Source organism: Geospiza fortis, unplaced genomic scaffold (assembly GCF_000277835.1).
Source record: "Geospiza fortis unplaced genomic scaffold, GeoFor_1.0 scaffold106, whole genome shotgun sequence".
In the NCBI taxonomy this organism is placed as follows: Eukaryota; Metazoa; Chordata; class Aves; order Passeriformes; family Thraupidae; genus Geospiza; species Geospiza fortis.
The window spans coordinates 2,838,861-2,850,172 of record NW_005054377.1 but is presented as its reverse complement, the minus strand read 5'-3'; the positions used below and the strand labels follow the sequence as shown (position 1 = coordinate 2,850,172).

The 11,312-nt window shown below is 44.1% G+C and overlaps 1 protein-coding gene across 1 annotated transcript in view; it reads right to left on the bottom strand.

Annotated features, from left to right (window-relative positions):
• Window positions 1-7,219: 7,219 nt before the first annotated feature.
• The window catches only part of XKR6 (XK related 6), a 19,893-nt gene continuing 15,800 nt past the window's right edge, over window positions 7,220-11,312 (bottom strand). Inside the window, exon 2 of the mRNA XM_005424954.2 lies at window positions 7,220-8,184. Coding sequence (XP_005425011.1) covers window positions 7,220-8,184 — 965 coding nt within the window. The remainder of the gene's footprint in view (window positions 8,185-11,312) is intronic.

Below are 11,312 nucleotides of genomic sequence, written 5' to 3'. Positions count from 1 at the left end.
CATCCCACCTTCACCCTTTGCATAAGGAAACAGTTCAAAAAAAACCCAAAAAACCCCAAAAACAAAGCTACTGTACAACCAAGTAAACTGCAATTATTGTGCTGTCTTAGGCAGTCAAGGAACTTAAAAGGCAAAAAACAGAAAGGAAAAAGATATTTTTTCACGTGTTTATCAGTTGAGACACTAGTTTTCCCATGCCTACAAGAGTCCTCAGCAATACCAGCCTCCCAAATAAGGTCCAGGCTATTCCAAAACAGCGTGAGCAAATTTTTCACTGTATTCAGATGGAAGCTGATGACTGAAAGATTAGTGCACATTTAACCGTGGCTGATGAGAGCAACTTTTAAAGAAATTCAAGTATTCATCAGTAATCTGTTCGGTTCAGAAATACTTTTGTCATCTTTAGTTTCAAGTTTTCAGAAACAGCAAGGAAAAGGGAAAGGTCACCTGTTGTGTAAGAAAATAATATTGCAAATAGTGCTGTTACATTTGACCAGGAAAGCAAGGCTGTTCAGTTGGTGCACAACAATTTTCTCCGTTCCTTGCTTTTGGGGAGAGAAAAGACTTCAAATCACTTTCTCAAGACATGCACCAGCAGGTTTTCCTTCTGCATATTGTAACCCACCCCTTCACTGCTCATCCCCAACAACAGCACAAACCCAGCAAGAATGAAATTTTCACGGCGCACTTCCAGCACCTCTCACACTCATAAACTTAAGCCTCACAACACCCCTGTGAGGTAGGTAAATATTATTATACCCATGTACAGATGGGTAAACTGTAGGCACAGAAAGGTTAAATCACTTGCCCAAGGTTACACAGCAACTTCATGGCAGAGCTGGGGTCGAAACCCAGGAGTACTGTCACCCAAAAATCTGCAATGACTTTTAGACCGTGGCCACTTTCTACACTCTCTGTAAGAGACCATCTGACAAACACAGCATTGCACAAATCCAATTAACTCCGCGGATTACAAAGTGCCTGGCTTTCAAACAGTTGCCTTGCTGCATGTGTCCCAAAGGAATGGGGAGGGCACAGGAAGGTTTCTTCTCTCAAATAAATTTTTTTTCCCGTTTGCAGGGCTTGGTTTTGGTTTGGTTTGGTTTTTAATATAGGACAGGAAAAGGTATCCACGTCGTTTTATCAACAACATCACTTTCCAATTGGGTTCTGTGCATTTCTGAATACACGTTGAGGTCCAGATGGTTTATGCAGATTTATTTTAATAGTCACCAGTTGCCTCCCTCCTCATCAGCGAAGACCTAATGGAACATATGCAGCGATCTGTCACCTCATTTTCCCATTTTTCTCATTATCCCACTGTCTGAGCTTCAAGTAAGGAACAAGGGTTGAACACAGGCAATACCCAGCACAGCAGGAAAGCTCCTCCCTTTCTTCACATCACACCCTGACAGGAAAGAGTCACCACACCGTTATTCCCAAGTTCAAACACAACAGAACAATGAAGCGATTCTGAACGTGCTCATGGAGAATTAAGTGGATTGCAACAATCTCTAGCGGTACCCAAATGTCTGGAAATGCATTCTGCACACAGTGAAAGGTTTGCCCACGTCTATTTGGGATAGCCTCAAATCTCCTCATTCAAACCAGGCTGAGATCCTCTGCACCAGAATACACCTGAGCTCCAAGGAAAAATAAAACCAGCAATCATAACCCTGGGAAAGCACCATTCCCAAAGCCCCCAGGGCTTGAGACAACTGCCAAAAGAACAGCATGCAAGCTCCAGCAAGCAAAGGGTCCACAACGGAGTTCACATCATCCCTACTGTCCTACATCAGCTACCTCAGCTTCTGTGGGGATTGGCATAGACCTTATTTTGTCATGTTTATTTGGGTTTTTGTTTTCTGGTGTGTTTTCTTTTGCAGGACCACATTCGATCTGAACAGAACCCAGAGAAAAGCAAACCCAGTAAAAGGAGGAAAAATCCTAGGAAAGCCTGTCTCCACAAATTTCCACTGACTCCGGCAGCTTCCAAATTGTCTCCTGCCCAAGCTGCCCAGCAAGCAGGCACTAAAAGGTTTTGCAAATGCACAGTAGTAAGTTTTCCTTTTCAAAGCACCTCTGAGCTTCAATGAAATCATGCTGGACTAAACTCTGACCACATTTTCTTCAGGAGGTTTAGTCATGCTGAAGGTGTGCAGGTGACAGGTGTGACATGCAGGGCCAGGGGTGGGATAAATTGTGAAGTGAATCTTGTGTGTACAAAAATATCTCTATAGAGCACGGGGTGATTGCACTCTGAAAGTCAATAGTGATGCTCCTCACAAGAGCCTGGTTTTAGCAGACAATTCACTAAAGCTTGGAATTAATTTTGCCATTTCATCCAGTCAGCTTGAAATAAAAATACATGCAAATGACTGCTGACTTTTGGCAGATGCACAAAAGGACAGGGTGAAGCAGAGAAGCAGCTCCACTGAAAAGATATATATTTACACTTGAAATGAGTGTCTCACTTGCACTTTGGACTGGTAAATATTCACCATTGGCTCCTCTTCTACAGTTCAGGTTGGATTAGCTGCAGATGAAAAATGCCTCGTGTGGGTGGCAAAGCATGACAAGGGCATGGGCAGGGACCTTGTAATTCCTGTGTTTCCACTGTTGATTTGCTCTGGTCTGAATGATTCCTGTCTCTGAATTAGCTGCCTATGGATGTGTAACACTATCACAGTAAACATGCCATCCATCTGACAGGGATGGAGGGATGGATGGGTTGACATCTGAGCTGTAAAAGTTATGCAGTTTGCAAAACAACCACAGCAAAGGGAACAAAGTGAACTGAAAAATAACTTGTCCATTGAATCAGGCAGAAAACAGAAAAATGCCAGATCGGAGCTGACGTTCTCCACCACTTCCTGCATCCTGGTCTGTGGCATGGAGTTACATCTTTGTTAGGAAATTAAACACTTCCAGGGTCCACTCTGGCCACGAAGTCAACTGAGTAGTGCTGGCCCCATCCTGATTCCGAAAATCTTCCACCTCTGATATGGAGCAGCTGCATCCAAACTGCTGACTGGGGATGGTCTCTGGCCAGTGCCAAAGCCTAGGCAAGCTGTGCCTGAGCCCAGAACTCCTTGGAATGGATCAAAACCATGCCAGGGAAGGTTTGAGCAATAACAGTCGGGATGGTGGAGCCCTCGTGCCTCGGCATTGCCCCGGCATGGCACAGCTGGCTGGTTTAGATGATCCCAGGGTGAATCCAGCACCACAAATGTGCCAGAGAACTTGCCCACCAATCTTGTGAATTGATACAGGCTCAACCCTCTCCATGGCAGTTTGAAAAGCTCCTCATGCAGTATCTTCTGGCCAGAAGGTGGGATATGGTACAAAAAAAGGTACCAGGGAAAAACTGAGGAGTTAAAACCAAAGTGAAACCAAAACAAGTTGCTGACCATCCTGCAAAAGTGCACACCAAAAAAATCAAAGGGCAGAAAAAATAATAAAACAGGAGGGGAGGACGAGACTCTTAGCACTGGGATTAGTACCAATAAAGGGCTGGGGTAGTTTTCCACCCTGAGCTTTTGGCTTGGCAAAAGGCATTGTTTGGCAACAAGATCACAGGTAATCCCAAAAGGAAATGGTCACCACCCCAAACTGTCCACCAGGAACATGCTGGGAGTAGTGGCAGAGCACGTGCTTTATGTTAAGGCTGTAATGAAGTCCTGGATAAAGAAATAGTTCTTCAGGGAGGACACAGGCTCTCCCTGGAAATCCTTTGCTAAATGAAGATGCTGATGGATATCATTCGAAGAAAGGAGAAGCAGAGGCAGAAAGTTTATGCAAGTAGTGAAACAGTCTCAACTCGCAGTGGAGGCACCTGCCTTTGTTGTTATCCACACTACGAGCCACAAGGGAGGAGGACTTTGGAACAGGGACGTGTCAAGCCCTTGGTTAAGCTGGTTTGGTTGTGAGAAGTTAGCACTGCATTGAGAAGTAAGGACACTTCCAGAGTGTTTTGCCCCTCCGCTCCTGGCACGGGTTGGAGGCGACGGCTGTTGGTGTGGTGGTGTGGAGTAAAATCCTGTTCCTGAGGGAAGGCAGGCTGGAGTTGCTCATGAGAGGCAACACTGAAGGGTCTCCTCCTCCTGGCACCTGGTGACTGTGCCTTGGCTCGTTGTCACTCTCCTGGTGTGAAGGGTCTGGCTGTTCAACGGGGTCAGTGATCAGCACCACATTTCCAGACCTCAAGGTTGAGGAGTTTGGGGAGCAGGACCTTCTTAGGGTGCTTTCGAAAACAAGAATGCCACCGCCTGGAAAAATGGTCCCTGAGGAACAGCAGGGCTGTTTGCCATCCATTCCTTTCTCATGCTTTTGCCACTGAAATGCAGATGTGAGGAGGAGAGCTCTTCATGCAAGGACCAAGGGGAGCCTTTACATGGGGAATTAGATCAAGATAAGTCTACACTAACATTAAAGGCAAGTCAAAAGAAAGTTCTGGAAGGAGAAACGCAGGCCTGTAGCTGGAGGATGGGCACCTCTGTGTTTTAAGGACTCAGCAGGTGGGGACAGCGAGTTCACTTCACAAATTACCTCTTTTTATGGAGACAGCACACTGATCGGGGAGAAACAGGGTGAAATGTTAGTAGAACACTTGAGAAGGAACTGGCTGTGGGACACAGACAATGGAGAAGGGAAATGAAAGCTTTTCACAAATATATATCAGTTCATGTATATATATATACATATATGTCTTTATGTGCACAGCAAACAAGGGGCTGGGGAGTTAGACAGGGGATGACGAGACCAAATCCCTCCCTTTGCATGAAAATGTGACCATCACATTGGTTGTAATCAGAGCCCAGAAACATCTGCCTGAAATGGAGTTTGACTGGGAATTACAGTACCACTGACAATTTGGCTTTGTATAAACTTTGCCGTATGTCTATAGTTTGGCCTGAAGGAGTCCTGCCCGCCTTGAAGGGGACAGACACTAGTTGAAAGTTTCCTTTACAAAACAAAATGAAACAACTGAAGAAACCCCAACGTTTTCTCAGAACACTGCAAAGGATCACTGATTGAAAAAAATGTTTCTCTTCAGGTATATTCAGGCGAAGAAAGCATTCAGCTTCTTTAAACTGTTATATAAAATTGGTACTAGTTTCTTTAAATACTATCATAATTAAAAAAAACAACTGATTCCTGAAATTAAAAAAGAAATAATAATCATAATTAAAAAATATCCCTCCATGCTGATCTTCTCTTCAGAATAGGTCAGCATGGGAGTTTCGCACCCTAGACAGTTACAGTATTTCTGGAATAAAAAATTGCAATTACACACAGAAAATACTACAGCATTCACTTAAAAATATCTCATTTTGTTGTTGTTGTTTTCCCCTCCCAAGTAGAGGGATGGTGGGATTGAAAAGATGCCCTGAAACGGGAATATTCCTTTAAAGGAGCAATACTCTCAAAACAGAAAAAGGGTGTCGGATAGATGCAAACCCGGTGATTTAACTCGAAAAAAGAAAAAAAAACCCAAGATCTTCCAGCACAGAAACAGAATCCGAGAGAGATGAGAATGTTCAGACACCGAGCGGGTTATTTGGAAATGTCAAGACAACCCCACAGCTTTGCCAGCATCGGAGGTGGCAGCATCTCCTGGCGGTGGAAGGCTAAGCTAAACCACGGCGCTCTCGCTACGCTCTTGAGTTTCCTCTGGTTGTTGTTTCTCGCCATGTACTTACAGTAGAGGGTGACACGAGACAGTTTTTATCAGCAGTTCCCCACATGTAACCGAGTTGAAGAATTTTTCTCAGCTAAATCACAACAACAACATCAACAGAAATAACAAAGCACCAAATTCATCTCGAGACGTGAGTCAGTTTTACAGGTTATTACCGTTTGAAGAAGTTTTGTTGGTTGTTTTGTTGTTGTTTGTTTTTTGTGTTTTTTTGTGTTTTTTTTTAATCCCGACTTTTCATGTTTTGTTTTCCTTAAAAACAAAACAGAAACAAAACAGAAAATCAAAACCCAAAAATCCCCAAAATGAAACAAAGGATGCTTTACAATCACTTTAAGGCTCGCACTGAATGAGACATGACAGGTCTTACACAAGATTACAAATAATACATGTATGCCTTTCACAGCCTTAAAATGATACAGTAGGTCAAATTATTTTGCCAGTCACTGATCAAGTATTGTGCCTTTAAATTGACTCGCTTTTTGCTACCATGCTGAGTTTTATTATTACTGAAATAATTATTAGATATGTGGCAATGTACTTTCAGATCATGTTTTTGGTTTATAATTTTGATAATTTCACATTTTCCAGAAATCAAGGTGGCAGGCCTTATTCTGGGCTCAGATTGTTGGTATTTGCTCCACTGGAGACAGTGGGGCTTTAGCACGAGCAGTTGTTGGGAACAAGATCAGATCCTGTATTTTCACACTGATCTGGTACAATCCCACCTTTGTACAGGGTCCATTTCCACGAGGAAAACGGTCCCAGGGTGGGGTCACCTTTATAACACGACTTGGTCAAGGCTTGGCCCAATGGTGTTATAAATTCCTTGCCAAATTATCTTACAGACCTGATTTTGTCTTTCAGCTATTGGAAAAATCAAACTCCATTGGGGTTGTCTTGGCTTTGCTTTCTTATCTTTTCTTTCTTATCTTTAGACATTTAGACATTTGGAGGGTTTTTTCTGCTAAATCCAATATGAGCAACAGGACTTTTTTTTCATACATTTTTCTCTTTTTTTGTTGGTAATTTTTTTTTTCTTTTTTTAATTTAAAGGTTTGCATTTCAGTTGGATGGTTGGTTTCTCTTTTATTTTTTTCCTGGCATATAATCATCAAAGAGTTTTGCATGAGAAAGGTGACAGTACTTAATGAAACTCAGCACCTAAGGGCATAAGGCAGTTGTAGGTTTGTTTGTTTGTTTTTTTTTTATTTTTCAATCAGCACCAATCCCATAAATAATATTCTACACTTGGTGTACGGTATAAAACTGATGTGGAGATGCCTCCTTCTCCACCTGTGAATCCTAGGTGTGGAAGTTGAAATACTGTTTCTTGTGTGTAAAAAACAAAAGAAAAGTTTTTCTTTTTGTTTTTACTTACAAAACATAGAGAATATCTTTTTTTTTTATACATACAGCAACCAGAAAGAAAGCTTATCTGAAGGTTTGTGTTTGTTTCATGATCTGTGTTTACCGTAAACAAAAATAAGGTCCCCTCTTTTACTTTTGCTTTAAGGAGCTTTAAAGTGAAGATTCATATTGTAGCAACTCATATAAGAGAGGTCCATCTCTATACCTAATACCTACAGCTGTGGGGGTGACATATTGGAGGATGTTGATAGTTCTTCTTAACCTCCTGTCTACAAAATGAGCATCCCAGGCAGGATATCTTTTTCTTGGGATGTCAATCTTAATGAGAGGCCCCTCGGGGGGGTAGGGTCGCCCAGATGGAGTAGATGGTACCATTGCTCTCACCTGGAAAACGGGCAAGCAAGTGTCAGCTGTGAGTTCCTCCTGTTGCTCCGTGACCGCTCTGGTGGGCGTAGCCTGGGCCCCCCGGTACCCAGGGGTTTGGGGCGCCATGGGCTCAACATCGGGGGGCAGAGGAATGCCCCAGAGCAGCTCGGCGCAACAGGAGCTGGCAAAGATCTTAGCTCTTGGCCCCATGGGATGCAGCACACCATAATATAACAGCATCAAAGCTATCCCAGCAGCAAAGCTAAGAAAGACACAACACAGTGCTGGCACGGCATAGGAGTCAGTGGTTTCAGGATCTCTGTAAAAATACCAAAGGAGCGTCAAGGCAGCGTTCTCCGTCAGGACCACCGTGTAATACGCAAACATTCGGTATCGAGTCCGCCCTTCCTTGACATTAAACCAGCAGAAAATGTACACAATCCCTACCACCATGTTGAAGAGGATCTCCTCCCACTTAGACATGCAGAAATCTGTCCCACCATGGATGATCCAGAAAGCCATGGCACACCAATGGACCACTACAAAGATCCCAAAGTAGAGCTGGAAGATGGAAGCAAAGAGAGCAAAAGAAATAACTCGGGATGAGATGGTGAAGAGGCGCCAGAAGACATGGATGAGGGCCCCTCTGTAGCTCATACTCTTCTTGTCGTCCCTAGAGTCCCGAAGAAGCTTGTGATAGGAGGCTAGCACCCAAGCCAGGGACATCAGGGAGGCCACAGAGGACACACCTGCCGGAAGACACACAGATCCACTGAATTAGACAGGAGCTTTGGTGGAAAACATCATCTGCTCACTAAATTATTGCATCTGGGGCAGGCTCTGGAGCCTGAAGGTTCAACTCACAGCAGGTTGTCCTTACAGTCTGGAGGAGAGAAATACAGAGATATCAGTGTGGGAATTGGAAATGGTGCCGTATTCTGTTCTCTGACTCCTTGTCCTTATCCTCCTGAGCCACTGGATCAGCCACCCCACCCTGGTAGTTCCAGCAGAGAACAGCCTCTGTGCTCATCTTGACTGGATCCACATTTGAGAGTTTGAAATCCAGATCGCATCTAAATGCTGAAGCCCAAGTGTGAAATTTACTTTCTTGGAGAGCAGAATCTCGCTTAGAATGCACCACAGGAAGAACAGGACATCTGTATTCCCTACAATTGCATGTATTCTTTTTTATTCTAAAATACTTTTTTTAGGTACCATTCCCACTGATTCTGCCTTACTCAGGAATCCCCATTTGCACTTGCCTTTTGTAAAAACAAGATTGTTGTCCCATGCAGATAAACATGTAAATCCAGGGAGCATCAAGATTCATCAATTCCCTTGAAAGAGACCCAAAACAAAGGATCTGATCTCTCCAGCAAATCCCTGCCTTGTTTCTGGGATGGACCCAAGACCTCTACTGGAGGTAGCTCTTCTCCAGTCTGGCCTCCTGCTTGGAGCACAAATCCAAGCCACAGTAACATCAGGGAGGGCGCAGCCTGCACTGAGGTCACCTTCATCTCCCAACACATCCTGCTGCACCCTGACATGGGGCAGAACACCCCATGATATTCCAAAGGGACCTGGTCTTATTCTGCACCCCAACCAACACTTAAGCAATTTATTTCCTCCAGAAGATAAAATAGTGGCCCCACCACGCTTGACAGGCTTTAAAAAATATAATTCCATTGATTATCACAAGGGTAGATTGAATAACTCGTGGAGCAAAGCATCACATTAAAAATTAATTGAGAGATTCCTGGGAAAAGAAAGAGCTGCTGGCATCTTATTCCTTTTCCCACACTGCTGGTCACTGAACAACTGTTCTGCAGGCGAGGAAACAGATGATGAACCAAAATCCATGTTTGGGAAGCTCAATAATTTGATAGCTATGGTTGGATTGGGCCTTAGCCAAAGATTTATCTGGAAACATCACCTTTTAAGTCCGAAGGAAAAACTGCTAATGGTTCCAAGCAAAACAGTGAGAAATGCCCCTCCATCTCTGATGTGTAACTGGGTGATAGGTCCAGATCTTGCTTGGCTTTTACTTCTTTAAGAAAGTGCAAGGAACATCTTGCTGCAGCTGCTCAGAGTTAAAAAGGTAAAATGCCTGAAAAACCTAAATTTCTTCATCTCCTGTTTCCTTTTCTCTCTGCTCACAGGGGCTTGGCTTCCATGGGAATGCAAATAAGGTCCACTGACTCCTCAGACCTCACTCTGTAGAATTTTTCTTGGTTTTGAGGAGTCCACCCCACCATGTAGCAGGGTTAGATTTCCCTCCTTCCAATCTATTTGTGTCTGGAGGAGAGATGATGGAGAAGAAGGCCAGGAAGGATGGCAGACTCCAACTCTGCCCTCATTGGAATTCTCACAGCCTGCAAAGTCCACCAAAACTACACCTTTTAATCAGCTCTCAGGTTTTCCTCTGAATCCCTTGTCTTTGGGCTCAAATGGACATTCGAATTTCAGACTGAAATTTAAAAAACAGCAAACAGCAAAGCAGTGAAAGCAGTGGCCTTATCCAGGAGGGAAGGTGTAAACCACCAGCTTTAAGAAAATCACTATTTCCCCGAGTTCTAAGTCCTCACTAAGAAACACTTGCACATAGGACTTGGGGATTCCAGCCACAGACTCACAGAATGGTTGGAGTTGGAAGGAAGCCCTGGAGATCATCCAATCACTCTGCCAAGGTAGGATCACCTGGAGCAGGTGGCACAGGAACACATCCAGGTGGGTTTGGAATGTCTCCAAAGAGGGAACTCCATGCTGTCCCTGGGCAGCTGTTCAGGGCTTTGCCACCCTCAGTGCACAGAAGTTCTTTCTCATGTTGAGGTGGAACTTCTTGTGGGTTATTTTATGTCCACTACTCCTCATCCTGTCACTGGGCACCTCTGCAGAGAGTCTGGTACCATCCTCTGGCACTCCTTGGAGGTATTTATACGGATTATTGAGATCCCCTCTCTGTCTTCTCCAGACTGAACAGGCCCAGCTCCCTCAGTCTCTCCCCATAGTGGATGGAAACTCCTAAATATGAACAGCTTCATACTCAAGCAGATGTAGATTAGATTCATTTTTCACCTACAAGATGAGTTACATTATTGGTAGACTGTATTAACAGTTTTGGAAGGATGAGTCATGCCACAAAGTTTTGTTATGTGTATAAGTACTGTTTGTTGCACTACCTCTGGGCTATTCAGTTAAAAAACTTTCCATGATTAGCAGGGAAAAAATATGTCACTTATTGCCTTATTTTAGTGCTGTTTTACTAGAAATTTGTACAGCATTAGCTGTACCTGTACAGGGAAACTCAAGCAGCACCAACCCACAGGAGACAGATGTGTCAGGCTGGATTAAAAATGTTTCTATTGGGCTCATTTATTCTAGAAAAGAGAGAGGAATAAAATACACCCAAAACAATCCCCCAGTTTGCACATAAAGGCTTTACCTAATGTTTTCAGGGCAGAACCCTGCATTAATCACAGCCTTTGCTGTAAATTGCTCAGAGTGCGTGTGTTGAGTCACTCGCACGGCACCAGGGCTGCTGACAGTCATCTGAACGTCTCCTCCAGCCAGCAGAGAGAGGCAGACACCCCCAGAAAGTGATTCAGCCTGTCCTGACATCGGTGTGTGGGACAGGGAGGGGTTGACTCATGCTCCCAAGGTGTCTGACTCCATCCCTTGCCAGGGGACATGCGAGCACCAGCAGTCAGGCGGGATGAGTCCCCCCCATACAGAACAGCTCATTGTCTCTTCATCTGCACCGAGATCTGAGGGAGGCAATCAAGGATCTTTGGGCAGTTTGACATATTTTTGCTGTTGTTTAAAAGTTCACAAGCCTTGTCTTGAATGTGAATTTTGGCACCCTGGCGATGAGCAGGAT